The sequence below is a fragment of the Diadema setosum genome, chromosome 1 (assembly GCF_964275005.1).
Source record: "Diadema setosum chromosome 1, eeDiaSeto1, whole genome shotgun sequence".
In the NCBI taxonomy this organism is placed as follows: domain Eukaryota; kingdom Metazoa; phylum Echinodermata; class Echinoidea; order Diadematoida; family Diadematidae; genus Diadema; species Diadema setosum.
This window is the reverse complement of record NC_092685.1, coordinates 293,914-317,844: the sequence shown is the minus strand read 5'-3', so window position 1 is coordinate 317,844 and position 23,931 is coordinate 293,914. Positions and strand designations below refer to the sequence as shown.

Below are 23,931 nucleotides of genomic sequence, written 5' to 3'. Positions count from 1 at the left end.
TTGGATATCTCAGCCATTTCAAAACCGACTATCATCAAGTAAACTTTTAATACCCCTTAGAATTGCATGTTCTTTGACATCTCATAGAGTGGTTTCTGAAGATCTCGCAAAATGTTGTAAGCTAAATCCTCACCTCAACCAGAACTGTACAGTCCCTTTAATGTGGAAGCTTGCATAATTTAAATGTAATATTCATCCATGAATTGCGATGCAAACATTCTACATATTTCTGATTTGTTTTTGATTGTTTGTTTTTGATTAATGGCCTGATTGTGTTGTCTTTTTTTGTTGTTGTTATATTCAGATTTATTGCTTCACTGCAATGATTGTCTCATCTGCCCCACTGCCATCTTGAACATCAATCATCAGTATGGCTGCTGGTGCTGTAGTTGTCCCATCCATCATTCCACTTCGACTCCCTGTCCAAGGCAAAAACAAGAATGATATCGACACAAATACATTTGTGGAGCTCAAAACAGGTAAAAATTTAAAGGACATGTCCACCTTCATATGCATACATGTGGATTGAATGAATGCAGCAAGAATGCATCGGTGAGAGTTTGAGGAAAATCGGACAGTCCTTTCAAAAGTTATAAATTGTTGAAGTTTCTGCTTAGTCACTGCTGGTGATGTCACATGTGTATAACTATATAAAGAAAATATTAAGAAATTAAACATATTTTTACTTTTCTCACATAGTAATAGAACACCTGACTTGCTTCTTTCAGAAGGAATTGGGATAATGTTACCCTTAACCCATATCGGGCCAACGCACCTGTGTATACAAACACCCAAGTGGCCCAGCAACATTCGCACACACACGCCGACAAACAGACAACTCTCCAAACAATCGCCCTTTATTAGCAAGCAATGAAAAAAACATATCATTTGAAAGAGGAAACACAACTCTTTAATATGGTATATAACATGCTGCCATTCAATGCATAGTACAGTCATAGTACTCGGCGGAAGTGAATGACATCATTCATATGTCATTTTATTCACTACGGGATATTCCGTATGTGGCCCCTGCGGCCCAATTTGGGTTAACATATGTCAGTGACAAAGTTTAGGAAGTACATGTGCTTTTTCTTCGAAAAATAAAAATTTTGTGAAATTTTCTCTATCTTTTCCTTTACGTTATATGCATGTGACATCTTACACTGTAGTAGTCTTCTCATCCAGCATTGACTGCACAGATACTTCAGAAATTCATAACTTTTGAACAGATTATCAGATTTTCCCCAAACTGTCGGCGATGTTTTCTACTTATATTGCTGCATTCACTGTATCCACATAAACATCCAACATGAACTTGACCTTTCAAAATGTTTGTTCCATGAATTATAATGAAATGTATCTAGATAACCTATGCAATGCACGTGGATGTTCACATTTCAGTTGTTGATTTATTATACCCTGATCGTCACTTAATGGCCTAAAGAATATGTAGATGCGATATATGGTGATACGATATGTGTCACCTACCAGGGGCCTGTTGCATGAAAGTTACTATTATGGTAACTTTGCCATCCAATGGTAACTACCATGGCAACAATACTCAACAGCCAATCAAAATCAAGAATTCCATGGAAGTTACCATTGGATGGCAAAGTTACCATAATAGTAACTTTTATGCAACGGGCCCCAGGTATTGTATCTGTACGGAATCATCTTCTTTTATTATTCCCATTTGATGAATTTTGTGAAAGCAGTATCTCAACAATGACATGACCAGCTAGAGATTTGCTCTGAGAGCGCAGACCTCCACCAAGCAGATAATTTTCACCTCTGATTTTGTTCTTCTGAAGAGATCAGTGATTTCCACCCATACGTATGGATGCTGAAAATCACCCAATTTCCCAATAAAAGCCTTTTGCTACGTCATCATCATCCATCTGCGTGACCCACTTCACCCTAGCAGAAACTAGAGCACGCACTTTAGTGCACGTATGAAAACATCCAAAATGTGCAGCTTGAACTCCTGCGTTCATTGACCCTACCTGCTAAAATATTGGAAATCCTTCATAAAATCCATAAAAATTCCCAGATCACTACCAAAATTTAAAATCATCTATTCCTTATGTCATTTCCAACCTTTACTGTAAGTTTCATTCAAATCCGTTCACAACTTTTTGAGTTATTTTGCATATGGAAAAAGCCAAGCTTTTATTTTTGTCTTGGCTGTTTCACTGGTAGCCGTGAGTGATGTTGTTGGCATATGGGGCAGTATATAGAACAGGGTATTATGCTGAAGTCACCCCGAGTTACATGGTAAAAAGCATTCACTTCGGTATCTTTCTTCTTGTAAGTCAATAACTGGTGATCGAATACCGTGGTAATACAATAATGTTGAGACACATTGCACTGGTACCTAGCTTATAAAGGGAAGTTAATGCAAGATGCAATCGCTGGTGTTTAAATGATACCATTGATTTCAGAGGCGAAATTGAGACCTATGCTTATGCTATGTAAGGGTGTGATTACTTCTGAATTTATGAGACCATACTTCTGTACATCAATTTTTAACTGTCCTTTTGAAGATGTGTCTGTCACAGGCGACCGATATCTGATAACCCCCCAATGTACATACTGTATCTCCTAACTCGTCTTAAAGTGACAAGTTTCATATCTCATTTATGATATAATATTATAAATTATGGCATTCTTATTTGAACAGATTATTGGATACACCCACAAAAAACCTTCCAGACCAAGATTCTATGGATGACATCATGTGTCAATCACTGCTAAAAGTACTAAATATGATTGTGAACAAGAGAAATTGAAATACCTCTTCCCCCTAAGCTGAGGATAACTTACGTGCATGTTTCCATACATCTTTTGTTAAATCATATTACTAACATTGCAAAAATTTATATGATGAATTAATGCGTATCAGGACAACTCCCCCGGAGGACTAGTCCCCCGGGGACTAATCCCACCTGACAGCTCCCCCGGAGGACGTCTCCCCCGGAGGACTACTCCCCCGGGGGACGTCTCCCCCGGGGGACGTCTCCCCCGGGGGACAACTCCCCCGGGGGACAACTCCCACCTGACAACTACCCCGGGGACGTCTCCTGCTGGACAATCCCATAACTGAACAGAGATGTTTCTTATTCGTGTCCTAGAAATTAAAATTGAATTCATCTGTGTAAAAACAGTATTCTTTTTATACAGAATTTAAATTAAAGTTAACGTTACCTAAGACACGTCCATCTTTATAACAAAGTTTTTGAAATCTCAGCACAAAGTTTTTACTTTTGTACACGCTACATGTAATGTCGAAAAAAGTAGAAACGCAGGTCCATTTTATCACTGAAAGTTGGTCGAGAGATAAACACATTGACGGAAACACGCTTTTGAGGGGAGAGTTCATTCCTTAGCATGTACCTGTTATTCTTCATTATTTTATAATATTTTAAGAAGTCCATTCTTTGATGATTTTCCTTTTCTTTTTGCAATTCATGATTATGATAAGGAATATGTTAAATGAAAGAAAGATATTATTCAGAGGGGTGAAGGCTCAAATTTTTGAGTTTCTTCAGTTTGTCTCCCTCTACAAAGGAATATGTTGTTAGAAATGCCCTTTTAATGGGGTTATGATTTTCATCTTAGATTCTTATGATAGTTACTATCCTATATGTCACTGTCAGTAATACTTTATTGTGCAATTTTCGTTTGTTATGTTGACTGTGAATTTATCTGAACGTCATTACAATTCTTAATGTTGGAGAAATAATTGACAGAAAAATATATGAATATTCTGTGCCTGAAAAGACTTGAACGTGTAAAAAGGTAATATCTTCCAACAGCCCTGGGAAAGCACACCCGCACGACCAACACAAATCTCTCAACCACAAAGATGGGATGATTCGAGTTTCAATTAATTGAAAATTGAGTTTTGTTTCACACAGTTTTATTTGATAACGTTTGAACATGGAAAACAAAAACAAAAACAAAAAAATGTCTAGCGTAAGAGTAATTGAAGTTAGTATGCAAACAACACTTTTGCATGTAATGGTATACCGGAGATTGTGGTATCAGATAAGGCCAAGTAAAAAAAGAAACCAGTTTCTCGTCCTCGCGCGCATCGATTTTGGCCGCCGCATCGATTTTTTTACTATTTACTATTTTCAAAATGGCGCTGAAAATACCAAGAAATTCATAATTCTCGTCCCAGCCCGCTCCCCGCCGGCATCGATTTTCAGTTGCCGAATTGACTTTTTTGATATTTACTATATTTTCGGCCGCCGAAAAAAGAAATTGACAATAATATTCACCTACCGATGGTGACGTCTCATTACGCCTTGCGTCCTCTACTTAGCTGTAGTACAGCTGTAGCTTCTGTAGTGCGTATGTAATAACGCATGCATTTCACACTGCTCCACAAAGCAGTCGAACTGTAGTTGGATGGGCGGGCCGCGGGCGGGCCTGGGCTGTGATGTACAGCGCACTCGGTACGTCGTGAACGCGATAGCGGCAACATTTTTGCGAACAATCGCTGATATTCCACGCGTATTTCGCGCATTGTTCGTATTTTTCCCCGTTTCTCATATTTTAGGCGGATGAATTGTACTGTACAAATGCTTGTGAGGATTGTATGGAGTTTGTATACATTTTCCTGTCATTGTGACTATGTGCATGTGCGTGCAGTATCGGAAGGTACGGTAATGCAGTGGCCGTGCCGCACCGTTTATTGGCAAAGTGTGCGTGTCTGTAGCTGTGTAGAGGCCCGTACACTCTGCTCTGTAACGTTGCATCTGACGGCGATGTATTCTTATATTTTGAAGATAAAATGAATGCGCTTTTCCAGCAAATGTAGAATTATTAAATGGGTGTATCTACAAAATAAATAATTTTTCCACGGATTCTGGTTTGTCTCGTATTTCTGCGGGATACTTTTCTTTACGATGTAAATTCACGGACACAGCCGTGAGTCGTATCATCTGTAGTGTGGTATACAATCATTCATCATCCAAATGATGAGTGATTATCAAATGTCTTTTTAGAACATGAAGAAACATCATTAAATGTTTAATGCTATAATGCCATATCAGTATCATTTTGACATCCATCTGCAATTGTAACAAGCCAGTTTCCAGTTGAATGTGCTACAATTGTACTGTGAAGAAATGCAGATACATACCAGCTGTGTGGACACAAAAAGTCACAAACACCAATGATAAATAAAGCAGTGTTTTGAATATCATGGAATTTATTTCAGTCGAACATTTTGTTGAAAGACATGTTTTATACCTGTTTCAATTAATAGCACAATACATCAGAATTGCAAGTACACTGGTATCAGAAATGCCATTACAACACTAAATACCAGTTTTAAGATGGTCATTTTCCCTTGACATCTGTAGTGGAAAGAAAAAGCAAATGTATTTCTCCATGCATGAAGTTTCATTTCAAGTATGGTACATATACATGTATATATATTTGTTTGAAAATGCACAGAGTGCAGGCAAGACATACACTTGGGACCTGGTCTCTCATAACACAGCTACCAGAGTGATATTTCATTTCATAAATTGGATATAGAAAATAGTAAAGCCCTCTCTCGTTACCTTTCTCAGAATTACCGGACGAGAAACACATATTACTTTCATTTTGACAATCCTCGAAAAAATAGTAAGATATCAAATAGTAAGGACCTCCCTCATCGCCTTGCTCAAAAAACCCGGACGAGAAACTACTTTCTTTTTTTACTTGGCCTAATGGTACACAGTTTACAAGTGACCACTTCAAAGAGTTTGCTTGTCAGTACCAATTCAAGCATGTCACGTCTTCATCACTTTCTACATAGCAATGGGAAAGTTGAAAAGACAGTACAAATCGCAATGTCTAATGAAAAAGGCAATGAGAGATGGAACAGATCCAGGTTTTTAGCATTTCTTGACTATCAGAACACACCGATCGATGGGCTAGATGCTAGTCCTGCACAATTGTTGATGCAGAGGAGGACAAGGACCACCCTGCCAACAGCTAGTCAGCTGCTGAAACCAAAAGTAATAAAGAATGTGCAAACAAAGCTGACCAAGAAACAAAAGTGCAGTAAAATTACTTTGATCGAAGCGAAAAGCATTGTTGTTTCAAAGACAAAGTTTCCAAGAAGTTGCATAGTGGAATGTGAAGGAAAAATGCTCCTGTCAAAACAGAATTGACATCAGAAGAGGTACAGCGGAAAACAAACCTTTAAATGCAACAAAGCTACATGTAGAAGACTCAACATAATATCGTATCACAAGATCAGGTCAAAAATATGGACCAGTGTAAAAACTTATCTATTTTATAGGATAGATATTGGAATTTGACGGGAAATGAAATGACAATGATCACGGGATTGTGATAATGTTTAGATGTTGAACTATTCATCTGGAGAGTAGAGTTGGTTACATTTTGAGTGCAATAAAAGTGTTTCATCTAACTTATCAAAAGTAACAGCTTTGTCGATTATTATAAGAGAAACAATGATTTAACGTTTCTTCAAAGACAAAAATAACACATTTCTAAAAGTGAACACAAGTACAGTTTACAAAACAATCACAAGTATTCCTCCAAGTGTGAAGAGCGAGATTGAACTTACGTCATTATAAGAGTGCGTTGTAATGTGTCATACAAAGCCGTGATATCTCAATATTGAAGTGAAGTGTTACTCACTTTACAAGTATCAGTAATGTTTGTGTTTATAAGATGTGTTGCTATGATTACACTTGACATGTAGTAAAGTTGAATGTAAGATATAAGATATGGCAAGTCAAACACGCCCAAACAAGACGTGTTTCCATTATTACTCAAATAGGACAAGTATATTGTGTGAACAACGTATCAAATAATTGCCATGATAATCCTAAAAAGACAATGGCGTATTAATTAAGTTTCAGTGGTAGTTGATAAATGAAAAAATCTGTGTGAAAAAGAGAAACTTTACTTTTCTAAAAAAAGGGAGATGCCAAATGTTTGAAATTAGTACAGTTTGAACGCAGAGACTAGTGCCTAGCTATGCAGCACCAACCAATCCCCACAGAGATGATGCTGTTGCTATGCTCTATAGTTACCCCTCTCGAGAAACCCCGGAGGTAGATGTACTACCTCAGCAAACTTCCTTACTTGCACCCAAGACCTAGAAGAATAAAAACATATCAACCTATCACCTGTGCAAAATGTGCACATATACTTATTGACCAGTGTCCGTTTCTTCCCTTGGGCATCCGATGCAATCGATATCGCTAAAGCATTTGTATTGTTCAAACTCGTCATGATTGTAATACAACAAATTACTGCCAAGATCGTGTGCTTGACTGATGAAAGAAACAACTAAGGAACTCTCTAAATAACAGGCTAAATATTACAGTCGTCATCCCTTGATATCTCTTAGAGATGGGCTAAAGAGGATGACATTTTCAGAACATGCTCATCACACCTTAGTTTGATGACTTTGTGCCTACTGACACCATTTTTGAAAAAAAAAAAGAACGAAAAATGCGAAATCCAGGGTGCCCCGGCCGAAAAGCTGGTCGCCGTTTCGGCTTTAAAAAGACATTTCTGGTTATAACTCGGCTATATTTTGGTCAATTGTGATGGTTTTGGTGTCTAACCACATGTTTTGGAGGTCAAGGAAATGGATTATAATGATAATTTTAGTGTAAAACCTAATCTTCCACATGATACTAACCTTTTGCCCATATTTAGGCATAAAATTTCCTTGCCTTTTACCCCTACCCCAACTGCCATTTTTTGCATTTTTTTCTGTATTTTTTCAAGTAGTATTGACTACCATACTCTTAATAACAAGTTCTAGCTATCAATCTGGTGTTTTCTACCAACAATAGTACAGCAAGGGTTATGTTATACGTGTGTCATGCAGATACCGGTATGTGGCTGGTGCATTCAGGATGCATGGTAACTGTGCAACCAGTGCTAATACTGTTTCTGCATTATAGTGCCTAATGCCGGTTGGAAGATATTACCTTTTTACACGTTCAAGTCTTTTCAGGAACAGAATATTCATATTTTTTTCTGTCAATTATTTCTCCGACATTAAGAATTGTAATGATGTTCAGATAAATTCACAGTCAACATAACAAATGAAAATTGCACAATGAAATTACTGACAGTGACATGTACAGGATAGTAACTATCATAAGAATCTAAGATAAAAATCATAACCCCATTAAAAGGGTATTTCTAACAACATATTCCTTTGTAGAGGGAGACAAACTGAAGAAACTCAAAAACTTGAGTCTTCACCCCTCTGAATGATATCTTTCTTTCATTTAACATATTCCTTATCATAATCATGAATTGCAAAAAGAAAAAGAAAATCATCAAAGAATGGACTTCTTAAAATATTATAAAATAATGAAGAATAACAGGTACATGCTAAGGAATGAACTCTCCCCTCAAAAGCGTGTATCCGTCAATGTGTTTATCTCTTGACCGATTTTCAGTGATAAAATGGACCTGCGTTTCTACTTTTTTTCGACATTACATGTAGCGTGTACAATGGTAAAAACTTTGTGCTGAGATTTCACAAACTTTGTTATAAAGATGGACGTGTCTTAGGTAACGCCAACTTTAATTTAAATTTTATTTAAAAAGAATACTGTTTTTACACAGATGAATTTAATTCTAATTTCTAGGACACACACACACACACACAAAATCTCTGTTCAGTATGGGATTGTCCCCCAGGAGATGTCCCCGGGGCAGTTGTCCTCCCGGGGGAGTGGTCCCCCGGGGGAGTGGTCCCCTGGGGGGAGTGGTCCCCCGGGGGAGTTGTCCCCCGGGGCAGTTGTCCCCCGGGGGAGTCGTCCCCCGGGGAGTCGTCCTCCGGGGGAGACATCCTCCGGGGGAGTAGTCCTCCGGGGGAGACGTCCTCCGGGGGAGTTGTCAGGTGGGAGTAGTCCCCGGGGGAGTTGTCCTCCGGGGGACAAGTCCTAGACCCGAATTAATGATGTGTGCGCTTCTGATGTTTCCCTTAGACTTTTACACAAAGACCTTGTAGTGATGGGAATTTCACGCAGTAGGCAAATCTATTTTTAACTCATTCAAGATTTACCTGATGTTTTTGCAGCAACTCCAGATACAAATATCTACTACACCATCAATGGAAAGAAACCTGATCCATACCAGCAGCTTGGAGAGAGAACTACTTTCCTCTACCAACGACCCTTCCGACTTACAGAGGGAAAGAGGACGGTCAAATCTGTAGCTGTTGCAAAGTAGGATTATTCATCCTTGTGGTATAATTATTCATTTAGTTTAAATGCTTTTAGTACTTCATCAAGATATTGAGAAATGCCTCCATCTCTCCCTCTCCCTCTCTATGTCCCCCTCTCCCTCTCTCTCTCTCTTGCCTTTCCGGTCCTATATTTAGTTTAGTTGCATCTCATTTACCCATCTTCTTGATAAAGGGGATGAGATAAGTGCATTTGACTGAAAAATCTTGTGGGGCTTAAGTCAGACGGAGCTGACTGAACATGGGCAGTTTACCAAATGAGACAGTATAATAGGTGCTTTATAACATGCTTACTTGTCATTCATTTTCTCAGACATGGACCAGTAATTCGAACCATCGATCTGTTCAGTCTAAAGTTCAGGAATATTTCTTTATATAATTCATTACAGGGATCACAGCAGGGAAAGCTTTGTGGTCAGTAAGACTTTCTTCGTGGAGTGGGTTCCGGAGGAGGTCGATGAGACAGATGAAGAGAGTTTACTTGAGGCTGAAGCAAGAAACCAAAGTCCTGGACTGAAGGTATAGCTCATTGCTGGGTTATTCAAACTTTATGATAATTTGATGTGAGGGATACCAGCATCCTTCGTGATTTTGTTATTGAAATAAAAATTAAGTAAAGCCTGAAGATATGTGTGCAAGTTGATGGAAGTGATGTGATATGACTAACTTATAAATCACCTCATCTAATCTGCATTTATGATTCTAGATTCTAAGCACTGTTACTGTTTTAAAAAAAAAAAAAATTGATATTCCATTTTTAGCTCACCTGACCCAAAGGCTCAAGTGAGCTATTGCGATCGCCCTTCGTCCGGCGTCCGTCGTCCGTCGTCCATCGTGCGTAAACTTTTTACATTTTCATCTTCTTCTTGAAAACCCCAAGACCGATTTTCATCAAACTTGGCAGGTAGCATCCCTAGGGGGTTAGGAATTCAATTTGTTAAAATGGGCACCATGCCCCACCCAGGGGGCCCGCAGGGGGGCCCAAACCCCCAAAATTAAAGAATCTGTAAAAATCTTCTTCTCTAGAACCAGAAGTGATAGAGCTAAGTTAAAGCCCGTGTACAGTAGTCGATTAGACACCTGAATTGTCGCCAAAAGCCACGAACGCGATTGATTTTCTCAACGAGACATTGTAGAGTATTATATAGCATCCTGACATTAATATACATGGATTTTGAGGGTTGAAATTCCTGAAATTACCTGATCACCGAAGTGCTTCAAAATCTAGTTTTGCCAGTTTCGCGGTCAGTTTTTTCTTTCGAATAAGTATGATCGGCCGTTACTTCAACAGCACCACCATGCGGTGTGTTTGTGCCATCCACAAACTTTCCTCCCGATTTTCCGCCCGATCGAGAGCGAGTGAGACTCGACGGTGCTACAACTGTACGCATAGCTACAGTAATAAAGCAATCGCTGTCTGTTGTGTGACCGTGCGAAGTCGCGCTGAGCACTCAACTGCCTCTGGCCGACCAGACGCTGTTACTAGAGTGTACTGTACTAGACTACGCTGTGATGTGCGAATACACGTACAGCGACTGGGCTGTGTACAGCCAAGGAGGTATCTCATACACACACCACCGTGGGCTACACCTCCAACTGTGCAGTTTGTGACACGTACACGTTCATCCACATCGGTGGGATCAGTCAGTCGGTAAGCCCGAAAAACCCTATCCAATGAGTAAAATACAGAGCTGTACGTATAATAGAGCTCTATGGTAAAATACTAGTATCCAAGTCCTCGCACGCGTGACCTCGAGTTGACCCCGCAGGTCATGGTATGGGAGAGCGCGATTGCAGAGTCGTTTTGAAATGCTCATATCTTGGTCACTGAATTACATTTTCACATGATTTTTCTTTATTTGATAGGTAAGGGTTAAAACTTGGATGTGATCTTGTTCATTTTTCCAAGAACGACATGAAAGACTATCAACTTCGTGGCTAATTAATTGCCGATGTTCCGGAAATAATGGGTACAGATATTCTTCTAAAATTCTCCTAAAAGTCTTCTTTTTCATCGTAGGGCACCAACAAAAGTTATACCGTGTAAAAGAATAATTATTCAGCTTTAAGATGATACCTAGAGCGTAATGTGATGATTTGTAGATGGGTCAGCAGCCAGCCGAAATCATGGGGATGTCATTCCTTTTTTTTTTTTCTCGGCACGAAATCGCGAAAATCAGTATTGTCCCACATATAGAAATTGACGTGTGTCCTCGATGCCTTTGTTCATGTGTTACGAGTGACCCCATGCAGGCAACGTACTACACATGTACTCGACATGGTCAGTTATGAACGTCTAGCTGTGATATACTGTACTTGTGTCTGTCATTAGATAGGAAAGAGTTCCTTATGTCCCCCCCCCCCCCACTAGTTTGTGCAAAAGGGATAGATTGCTTTTTTTTTTTTTTTTTTTACTAGAAATGGACTAAATAAAGGTTATGCTATTTATGGGAAGACTTCCCATAACCTTTATTTAGTTTATTAGTGAGGGGGAATGGTGGTTTGTTTATTTTGTTTAAATTAGTGGTTGGGGGGGGGGACATAAGGAACTCTTTTCGATTGCATGTCTTCCCTTGTTCTTGTAAATCATAATACAAAATGTACAAGTATGTTTATTTGGTTTGCTTTTGTCCACCCTTCTGATTTCGTTGATGGGAAGTGCTGTCTGATTCTCAGTTTCATTCTGCCATCAATCATTCAGATCACTCTCTCTCAATTCAAAGCATCCTAAGCATTCACTCAAATATACTATAACCACTAGTTATACCCTTTACTCCCGTCAAAGTGAACACAGTTACATTATATCGAAATTCCGCTTACAACAGTATCCACTTTTTTAAAAATTTGCTCGGTTATAACGGGTGCTGTTCATTATTCCGAAGGTCACTGTTCAGACGGTTCGTTATTCCGAAGGGTTGTTAATCCGAAACACGCAAATTCCCTATATAGTACCTAGAGGTTTGTTAATCCGAAAATGTGTAGCATTATTCCGAAGGTTCGTTATTCCGAAGATTGGTCAATCCGAAAATGAAATTCGAAACAATGAACCTTCGGAATAACAAATCTCAGGAATAAAGAGCCTTCGGAATAACGAACCTACGGAATAACGAGCTGTTACCTAACAACATTTTGATATAACAAAAGAAAACTGCTGATCCTAAAGGACTTCACTACAATGGGAGGCCATTGTGCCTATTCTCTCTACTATTTTAGGCCTACCTAACTAGGCAAAGAACTTTCGATACATTATTGCATGTGTCATTTTCATCAACTAGTAAAATACCTTCTTTATTCATTAATAACAACAGAGAAAGGAGCACAATCGACAAGTTCTTTTTATGCCTCCGCCACGAAGTGGTGCCGGAGGCATTATGTTTTCGGGTTGTCCGTCCGTCCGTCCGTCCGTCCTTCCTTCCGTCCGTCCGTCCGTCCTTCCGTCCGTCCGTAATGAATTTTGTGGACAAGGTAACTATCAAAACCTGTTGAGGTATCCTAATGAAACTTGGCATGTATGTGTATTAGGGGGTGAAGTTGTGCCTATCAACTTTTGGGTGCACATGCTCAAGGTCAAAGGTCAAAAGGTCAAGGTCAAATACATAAAATTTCACTTTTTCCACCATATCTATTGAATGCTTGAAGATATTTTCTTGAAACTTAGTGTATACATGTATTATCCAATTAAGATTCTCTGGTGAAAGTTTGCGTCATGAGGTCAAAGGTCAAAGGTCAAAAGGTCAGGGTCAAATACATGAAATTTCACTATTTTCGCCATATCTATTGAATGCCTGAAGATATTTTCTTGAAACTTAGTGTATACATGTATTACCCAATTAAGATTCTCTGGTGAAAGTTTGGGTCATGAGGTCAAAGGTCAAAGGTCAAAAGGTCAAGTAAAAATATCAAAACTTCTTTTTTTTCTCCGTGCCTTGGAAAATTGTTCAAGGTGTCTTCATGGAACATAGTATATACATGTACTGACTGGAAGTGATTATCTAGAGAATGTAGGGTTCATGGGGTCAAAGGTCAAGTGCAACACTTCAAAATTTTACTATTTCCCTCATATTTATGCAATGCCAGCAGGGTTATTATTTTTTACACTTGGTGTATGCATGTGTAACCTAATAGAAATTCTCTGGAAAGTTTTTTTTTCTTCTTTTTTTGCCTCAAAGGTCAAAAGGTCAAAGATCAAGTGAAAGTGCTGAACTAACTTTTTCCTCCATATCTCGAAGTGGCTCAAGTTATCTTGAAACTTAGTACATATTATGCATGTTCTACCTGAAAGTGATTATCTTATGAATTTTAGGGTCAAGGGCCAGATGAAAATGGTAACAATTTACTATTCAATTCAGAAATTGCACTTTTTCTCCACACCTGTACCTTGAAAATTACTCAATGCCTAAATGTATGAATGGGTCAAAGTCAAGTTAAAGTCCTTAAATCCCTAGATACATGCTCTCCTATTCATCCAATTTAACCTAGGTCAAGGAAGGTGAACATTCAACAATTGTGACAAACTTGTCATTTCAATATTTTGCCAATTTTGTGAAAATGTAATCACACATTGTCCACATGTACTATCTAGACCTATTGGGAAAATCATGCATTATGGCGGAGGCATACCAGTCGCCAAAGCGACATTTCTAGTTCCTTTATAAATGTATACACATCTCCACATATTTATTACATGTAGGTGTTGAAAGAACTACATTGTAGTTTAGTTTCAAGGTACTGTATCCATCACTCTTCATGGCAATGTATCACACACAAGACAAAAATATGTACGTTACCAAAAGCAAGAGCTGCATAAGCAGTCTACCGTTTTATCTACTTTTTAGCATTATAGTCAAGTGCAGTTTAGATTATTTTATTTATTTATTTATTAAATTATCTATTCATCCATTTACTTATTTATTTATATATATATATATATATATTTTTTTTTTTTTTTTTTTTTTTTTTTTTTTTTTTTTTTTTTTTTTGGTGGTGGAATTGGTATCAGTCTCAGGCCAAGTCACATGTAAGAGACCTATGCAAGGTACAACTGTCAGCAGTCTTGTGAGTAGGAACATGAGTAGGAACAGTCTGTCTTGACTGTGATGTACAGTGAACATTTCAAAAATAATTCTTCTGGTGAAGCTCAGTAAAAAGACAAAAGCAAACGCATGTACATGTACCAGGTACATTTAGTTTGAACAATTGCAGAGCTACATTGTATCAAGCAGATCTATATAAATAATTTGCAAGCAAGTTTTCAAACTGGCAATAAACAAATTATACATGCCAGTGTACATGTTGCACAAACATGGAAGAGTTGTGAATATTGCTTGAATGTTTTGTAAGTGAATAAATACTAGTAAAGCTAGAATAACACAAATGTTTTTGAGGCAATACTCTTTAAATTACATGCCATCTACACTTTTGGCAAGGTTTCACTCAAATGATACAGAGATAACTTCATTAATAGTCCAAACTGCATGAACGTTTGAGGGTGTACAAATGTCTGTGAGTACTCTGGAGGCAGGTTTACACAAACGTGTATCTACTAGTATTCACATCACCAAGGCTTCACACACATGAATAGAGGGTCACATAAACTCGCAGCTGCAAAAGCAATTTTTGAAGGTGTACTTGTATACATAATCATGAAGTGTACTTACTGGAAACAAAATGAAACATGTACAAACTAGAAATGTCGCTATGGCGAGTGATTTGCCTCCACCATACTGCATGGTTCTCCAAATAGGTCTATACCACAATGTCTTGACAATGTGTGATGACAGTTTCACATAACTAATTACTGGCAAAATATTAAGAATGACAGGTTTGTCACAAATGCAATGAATGTTCACTTTCCTTGAACTAGGTTTATTTGGTTGAATGGCTATAGTGTCTAATAAGAGTGCAGGTATTTGGGGATTTGTACCCAACTTTTGACCCTTTCATAAGTTTAAAGAAGAAATGAAATTTAGCGCTTTCACTTGACCTTTAACCATTTGGCCTTTGACCTTTTGACAAGAAACTTCAAAAGGGCTTTTTACACTTGTAAATTTTTGCTTAGCCCCGGACCAACGGTGGGGCTAAGGGGGGCCTTAGCCCCACCGTTGGTACGGGACTATCCTTAGCCCACTTTCTGTTTACACTCGTTTTTGCCAAAGTGGGCTAGCCCCACCGATAGTACGGTACTATCTGGCCCTGCAAAATAGCAGGGGTTAGCACCGCAATTGCGGTGCTAGCACCGCAATTGCGGTGCCAAGCAAGTGAGTGTAAACAGAACGAAAAAATAATCCTGGGCTGAGCGACGGAGACGAAGTCCGACCCTCACTGACCAATCAGAAACGAGGTAATCAAGTGCTGCCGGTGCGTGCGTGTACGTGTACAGTACACAGCGTAATTATGAATATTCATGTGGTTTGGAAAGTCCGGGGCTAAGAAATACGAGTGTAAAAAGGTCAGTTTTCTCCTTAGCCCCGGACAAGAGATAGTACGGGACTAATTGGCGAGTGTAAAAAGCTGAAAAAATTGGTACGGGACTAACGATAGTCCTGGGTCAGAGAAAGTCCGGGGTTAAGAAACACAAGTGTAAAAAGCCCTAAAGAGAATACTTATTGGGTAATACTTGTACATGCATACACTAAGTTTCAAGAAAAAATCCTGCAGGCATTGCATTTATGTAGATAAGAAGGAAACAATGACAATTTAATGAGCTGCAGAGACTCCAACTCTCCCGTTTTCGACGGGAGATCTCCTGCCGAAAAACCCACTTTTGCAAAATCTCCCGTTCTCCCGCTTTAGATCTAATTCCTCCCGCCTTGGCTCTGTGTCTCCCGTTGGAAATGATTTCTTACTTATTGCTACCGTATGTTGAAAAAATAAGGCTTGGATAGCACCAGAGAGCATCTAGAACCCTAGGAACTTCGCACTGATGAACTTGGAGTCTCCCGTTTGCTAGGGGTTTCCGGCGGGAGAATCTCCAGATCAGAAGGTACTTGGGGTTGGAGTCTCTGGAGTTGACCTTGACCTTTGACCCATGACCCCTTAATTCTCTACATGATCACTGTCATCCATTACATAAGTTCCATGAAGATACCTTGAAATATTTGTTCGAAATGGAGAATTAAGTGACATTTTCACTTGACCCTTGACCTTCGACCTCATGACTCAAAACCTCCCTGGGGAATCTTCATTTGGTAGTTATGTACAGTATACACCAAGTTTCAAGAAAATACCTCCAGGCATTGCAGAGGGGGAAATAGTGAAATGTTCAGCATTTGACCTTGACCTTTTGACCTTTGACCTTGAGTATGTGCACCCAAAAGTTGATAGGCACAACTTCACCCATTCATACATATTTTCATTTGATACCTCTAACGGTTTTTTAGATACAATGTCCACAAAATTGATTACAGACGGAAGGATGGACGGACGGAAGGACGGACAGACGGACAACCCGAAAACATAATGCCTCCGACGACACTTTGTGGCGGAGGCATAAAAATATAAACTTGATCAACAGTCCAAACAGCAGAGAATGTTTTGAAGGTGTAGATGTACATATGCCCTTAATTACATGTACTTTGAAGGCAAGTATCTATTGGTCACACTGCCAATGTTTCAAACTCATAAACTGGCAGCTGCATCAACAATTCAAAACTGTACGTACATGTACATAATATGATGTATGCTTATTGGAAACAAAGCAGATATAACATTTGAATACACTTCAAAACATCAATATCACTAGAAATCAAAGCAGACAGATCAGAACTGGCCCTTACAACATCTTGCAAAACATCTATGTGAAGAAATCTTTCATCCCCAACTTTAGCATTGGCTGTACAGTGTATACACATGTACTGTACAATCTTATCTGAAATGTCCAAAGGCAAATTAATCATCCCAACATCTCTGTCAACTGAATACATATGTATCAGTACATCAGGGCTGCCAACACTGGAAACTAGTTGAGAGGGAGACTCCCATAGGCCAATGCTATAATTTAGGAATATAATTTAGTCAAAATGTGTGAGATCAATAGAAATGCATGCAAATGTAATAAAGTTTTAGGGTGAGAAAGGACCAAAATATACGAGTCTCGGGCTCAATGCGTGAGAGTTGGCAGCCCTGCAGTACATGTGTACAAGCAGCATCATACACATTTAAAATATCTGTGTGTCACTCTCTTCATGGTTATAATAAATGAATGAGTGAATGATATTCAACCCCCTTACCAGTAACAATTCACTCGACTACTCTGACGTGGAGTATTGACCAACATGAACCCCCCCCCCAGGTGGTATAAAAATCTGCTCATCTTACCTTTCACAGGGTCCACAATTTTTCTTGATAGGTAGCTGATAAGAGCATGCTCGGTCATGTGAACATGTACAAATTTCGGCCACTTTGGTGGAAGTGCATGTTGTATCATCATCTATCTAACTGCTGTGTCAAAATCTTCCTTATCCCTTCTTGACCATTCAATTCTTTTTGATGACATACCTTGTGTACCTACCTGATCAAACAGAATTCTTATATCTTTGAAACCTTTTCTGAAATATCACAACCAAAATACCAACAACAAAACATGTATACTCACTAAACCTCTTATAGTGCTTCAGTGGTGATGTACAAATTAAATTCATACCTTCAGCGGCAATTAAGACATGCCCCCTGTTGAGTAATGGCTGGACATCTAGATACTACTTCATACAAAGTACTTGGTTCCCTAACATTTATCAAGAATATCATGAAGGATAATATCTAATTTAATGAGGGCAGGCAACATTTGAAGTTTCATCCCTCATACTTCTGCCATCTGTACAGACTCCAAAGGAATTTACATGCACTGATTTAACATACATTATAGATTATTGCATACATTTGTACATGTAGTTCCATACATTGATTATCTGTAATGGTCGAACTTCACATTTACTACAACACCCTTGCTTTTCAAAGGATAAATGTACCTTCGTCTTTACTAAAAATGTTACCGTAAAGATGAATGAAGAATAAAGTTGATATAGAATAATATGTTATATCAACTTCATTCTTCTATTGTATCATACATGTATCACATTAGCACCTTTCTGAGTTAGGTTATCATGATGACATACTGCTCTAGGTTTTTCAATGAACTGAAAAAGTCTACTAATCAGTTGAAATGTTCTCTTGCAACAGCAGTGCTCTCCTTGATAAAATCTGTCAGAGATTGAATGGTGCATCCAGGAAAACAAAACAGAACTGTGCAAACGATAGCTTGTACAGTGTAGATCTCCTCGTTTATGTCATGCAGATTATCCTGGAGGCCACAGAGAAGAGAATCACCAGAAATATGCACGTTACACCGATGTGATGTCAGGTACTGGGGATACCTACGTGTACAATGTGACACAAGAGAAAGAGATTAGAGAAAGGATTAGAAAATGCATAACAATTTTCCCAGCCATTACTCCAAATTAATAATAGATGATATTCTAAACCATTATTCACATAACATGTCTGAAACATTATTATGATGGAGTAAACCCCAATTCAAGCAAAGAGAAAGTACAGACATGCACTGTACGTACATGTGCACATACATGTATACACACATTGAGAGAAAAAATAATGTAAGAATCAGTAATAATTCATAACTCACACACCTTGTAAGTAAAACCTTTCTGAGAATAATTCAGACTACATCCTCGTAAACTTTATTGGTAGATGTGGAAGACTCTGCATCTCTACTACACTGTATTTACAGAAAATACAGCTGTACACTTGTACAGTAAGTTGGATACCAACTTGAACAATTCAAAAAGCCCGGTACTCTATTTGTCTTAAACGTGCAGCAGGGTCAACTCTTGATGATTTCCTAAAAATTATGTTTATATCAAATACCAGAATCTCTCTAAACTCTTGTCAATAATGTCTCGCAAGTAGGCACAATAATATAGAATTTATTCTAGGGTTAAGGGTAGGAGTAGGACAGGTTCTCGTTTGAAACCCAATCATAGGTCACTACAATATCCACAGCCAACACCTTCAAGAAATTCACTCAGCAAAGCATCTGGGCGTCCATCTTGACAGAAAGCTGAATTTCAACGCGCATATGGAATATTGATGCCACCGTCAAGAAGCCAAACTCTATTTGTGCCTTCTTCCGTCGTATCTTTCTTCAGACACTGCAATCAGAAGATAAAGCAGGCCACCTATTTTACCTACATTCATCCAGTTGTGGAGTATGCTGCAACAGCATGGGACCCACACACCAGGAAAAAATGTGGACAAGATCGAGATGGTTCAGCGACGAAGTGCATGTTACGTGACTGGCAACTTCAAATGTCACAGCAGTGTCACCGCCATGTTGGACAGGTTACACAATGGCCATCACTTGCTAGCAGGCATCTACAAAGCCGTCTTGTAATGCTGTACCGTATCGCATAAGTTATGATCTGGTGAACAATGACTGGCAGCAATACCTACAAAAGTCAACATCTTCTACAAGAGGGCATGATTCCCGCTTCAGGACACCTTTATGCACCAATCTAGTGTACAGTGTATATAGCTCATCCTTCTTCCCCAGAACTGCCAGAGACTGCATGGAACCACCTACCAGCAGACCCAGCTGACTCATCCTCCCTCGAGTCGAGGCATTCAAGTCCTTCTTGAGGGAGATGTCACTGCAGCTCATGATATGTATGAAATTATGGATTTTTACTTGCACTCCATACGTATACTGTAAAAGTGGAAATTTTCGCGGTGTTGAAATTTTCGCGCAACCAGAAACTAGCGCGAAAATAAATGCACACGAATATTTTTGCTTGCCAAATGTTCCTGTGTGGGGTGTCTTGATTCCGCGGAATTAAGAACACGGCGAACTCTTTTCACCCGGCAAAGCGCAAAAAATTAGTCGCGCGAAAATATCCACTTTTACAGTATGGTAGCCCTACTACATATCGACCACCTTCTTTTAAACCGACCGCATATAATTCGCGCACTTCTCTGCACGCAAAGCACATAAAAATGGATTGGCTTTGAATCGTAGATGAGGATAGTGTGGGAAAACGCGATAATTCACTGTTCATTAATGGTTTTAATCAAGGACAAAATTTTGAATGAATATTTTCACCGAATCGTAATGACAGCACAATGTAATGTCTATGGAAGTTTCTAAAAAGCTTCGTAGACTTTTTCTACAACACTGTGTTCAATACAACTCGGTTTGCATGCATTGTCAATGCAAAAACAGCGGTCGATCCTAATAACGCAATTTACCGCGGGGAGCTGAAATGAGGCCACGCAAGTTCGTCGGTGATATTTTTGCACTGAAACTTCGAATCGAAAAGGGAACAATGGCATTTGATAGAGCTGGATTTTCTCAATCACGTAGGTCAAGTTTTTTACGTGAATTTCAGTGTTAAATATTCTTATCAAGCAAATAAACATTCGGCGGTCGTTGAGTAGTAGGTCCAACCCTACATGTTTTGTAAATACACTAGGCCTACTTATGGAATTTGACTGGCACTGGTAGACCACACATACGGCTGCACACTCTCACACACTACAGCAGTGCGTAATCTTCAAGTTCAAGCAGGAAGCTGCACTTAACAGAAGAAGAAGAAGAAGAAGAAGAAGAAGAAGAAGAAGAAGAAGAAGAAGAAGAAGAAAGAGTAGCCTATACAATTAGGCTACTCTTTCAAACGAGAACCTGTCCTACTCCTACGAGAACGTGTCCCAGAAACTACAATGTATGTTACTCCTACAGCCACAGGCTGGAGTCCTACCTAACTACACGCAGCCGCTGTCGCGTACACTGCACGTGTACTCCTTCGCAGACGTTGTCATTTTTCAGTGGTGGTTGTGCGACTCCTTCATGAATATCTTTTTGAATAGTGGAAAACTAAAATATAAGGAATCCCGTAATCTATGATAATCATCCAATAATCGGTATGCGTATCTTTTTTTAATTACATCAAAAACCTACCGAAATCCGTCCTTAAAATCAGGTCTGTGAGCGTCCGTATTGCTTCACTCCTCATCTTCTGCGTGTTATTGAATGGCAATCACTCTCCTATGCTACAACGTAGGTAGTCGGAGGTAGTCGGAGTGACGTCATATCATGAGAGCAGCACGCGCGGAAATACATGGTAGAAGACGACAAGCTTTACGTAACACACGAAACGCACGGGCGTACGTAAAATGCTAACACGGTATCTCGGGTTGAGCGTTCGTGGCTGTTCGTTAATTTAGTGAATCATCGCACAATCTACTCCGAAAAATTCAACAATAAGGTTTGGATACCAACAAAACACCAAATTCAACTCAACCATCAGCAACATACGATATAGGTGGATGGTATTACTGTTAAAATCAAACAAAATAAAAGACATTTTTGTGGTCTTGCCGTCAAAAGCGACAGTCGTTTACGTACGTTTAAACACTAGTACATGTCAGACTGTTGTGCTGTGCACAGCGGTCTGGTCAGGCTAGAGTCCTACCCTACCACCCTACTAACTATACACAGCCCAGTCGCTGTACATAGGTACGTCGTGACGTACCATGTATGGTAGCCCTACTACATATCGACCACCCTTCTTGAAACCGACCGCGTATAATTCGCGCACTGAACACTTAGTACGCACTTCTCTGCGCGCAAAGCACATAAAAATGGATTGGCTTTCAATGTAGATTAGGATGGTGTGGGAAAACGAGATAATTCACTGTTCATTAATGGTTTTAATCAAGGACAAAATTTCGAATGAATATTTTCACCGAATCGTAATGACAGCACAATGTAATGTCTATGGAAGTTTCTAAAAGGCTTCTAAAAAGCTTCGTACAACACGGTGTTCAATACAACTCGGTTTACGTGCATTGTCAATGCAAAATCAGCGGTCGATCCTAAAAACGTGATTTACCGCGGGGAGTTGAAACGAGGCCACGCAAGTTCGTCGGCGATATTTTTGCACTGTAACTTCGAATCGAAAAGGGAACAACGGCATTTGATAGAGCTGGATTTTCTCAATCACGTAGGTCAAGTTTTTTACGTGAATTTCAGTGTTAAATATTCTTATCAAGCAAATAAACATTAGGTTGTCGATTAGTAGTAGGTCCAACCCTACAGTGACTGGGCTGTGTATAGTTACCACCCTACAAGGTTGTAGTGTAGAACTTGAAGAAGGCCTATTTAGTATTAGTAGTAACACACGTTAGAACATAACATAATTTTCAGGAAATAATTAAGAGATGAAGATAAAGACTCTGTACAAGCTGTTTATACTATAATTTATAGACAGCGTCATTCAATCATTCTTTCTTGAGCTGTAAAATCCATAATCCAATATAATAATTCAATATTTGTACACTGTACAATTGTTGTAAATTAGCTCAATAGCTGTACAAACACAACTGCCATCGCCATCGCCACATACACAACACACGATCACGGAGTTTCACTTGACCGAATGAATGACGCTAATTTCAATGTATGGGACTGACCCTGCGCCTCTGCAGAGATCGTGAACAAGGCGTCAATGGTACATCTACGGTCCGAAAAAAGTCCCCTTCCGCACTAGATGCGATCACGTGACCTTCCGGAGGATCAGAATACATTATTTGGCCTCTAAAAATACAATCCTCAGGCCTAATTTTTCATGAATTATGCTTTAAGTTGTCTTTATTTACGTCCTAACTTAGATAAAATAGCGACCGGCGTCTGGTTTGCATAATCCAACTCGGTGGGCTACATACTGAGTACCTGTATGTATGAAATCCCTGTAACCTAAACTGCGGCCAGCAGCCCCATACGCATAGCGTAATGGGTGTGCGGCAAAGAGATTTTTCTCCTCCCCCCACCACTAGGGAAAATCTCTTTGGTGTGTGCGGCCAGCAGCCCCATACGCATACTCAAGTACGCTATGCGTGTGGGGCTGCCGGTCGCAGTTTGTTTCCCTAACCTAATCATGCGAACACAACAGTATGAAACACAACAGTTTGAGTGAAACGCTAAACGAATAAACTAACGCAGTAACGGTAGGTATTACAACCCTCTCGTAGTCCAGATGGATGTACGTGTATTCTAGACATAGAACAAACTGGTAACTCGAAACTTGTTGGTAACTTGTTGGAAATGCGGGTCGCATTTACTTACTCAGTCAGCAGCATTTACTTACTCAGTCAGCAGCAGCCCTGCGAAGTCCCTGTCATTCGAGACACGGCACTTGCCTGGCGAACCTCCATCGACGACGGATTAGTGTGTAGTAGTGTGCATGCTGTATCCTGATTCAATGTACAGTGTACGTATACTTCTGTACTTCTGCGATACGATTGAGTACGATCGCAACGCGATGTAAACTTGTAACCGTTTCGTTATCATCACCGTTGAGGGAGCTAAACAACTTTTTTTTCAAACCAATTTCGAATAGATTCGGATAAAGTTGGGGCATGTCGTCTTTTTTCCGTTCGTTCGTTTATTCATATTTTGGCCTTTTCTGACCCAATTTTCTTCAAACAAACGGCACCTGTGCTTTAGATTCATAATTTCACATCAATATGCATAGCTATTTTGTTTCCAGCTGACGAAGTAGTTAAAATCCAAAACGCCACCTCCCCCACTTCTGTACACGCCCTTTAATACTGTGAGTTAGTACATTGATGACTGTAGTTTCAAGTTTGTTCATGGCAGAATCAGGGGTGCC

The 23,931-nt window shown here is 39.3% G+C and overlaps 1 protein-coding gene across 1 annotated transcript in view; it reads left to right on the top strand.

Annotated features, from left to right (window-relative positions):
- The first annotated feature begins 311 nt into the window (after positions 1-311).
- The window catches only part of LOC140232969 (double zinc ribbon and ankyrin repeat-containing protein 1-like), a 91,695-nt gene continuing 68,075 nt past the window's right edge, over positions 312-23,931 (top strand). The window contains exons 1-3 of the mRNA XM_072313078.1: positions 312-479; positions 9,086-9,233; positions 9,640-9,769. Of these exons, the coding sequence (XP_072169179.1) occupies positions 371-479; positions 9,086-9,233; positions 9,640-9,769 (387 nt within the window). The 5' untranslated portion in view covers positions 312-370. The remainder of the gene's footprint in view (positions 480-9,085; positions 9,234-9,639; positions 9,770-23,931) is intronic.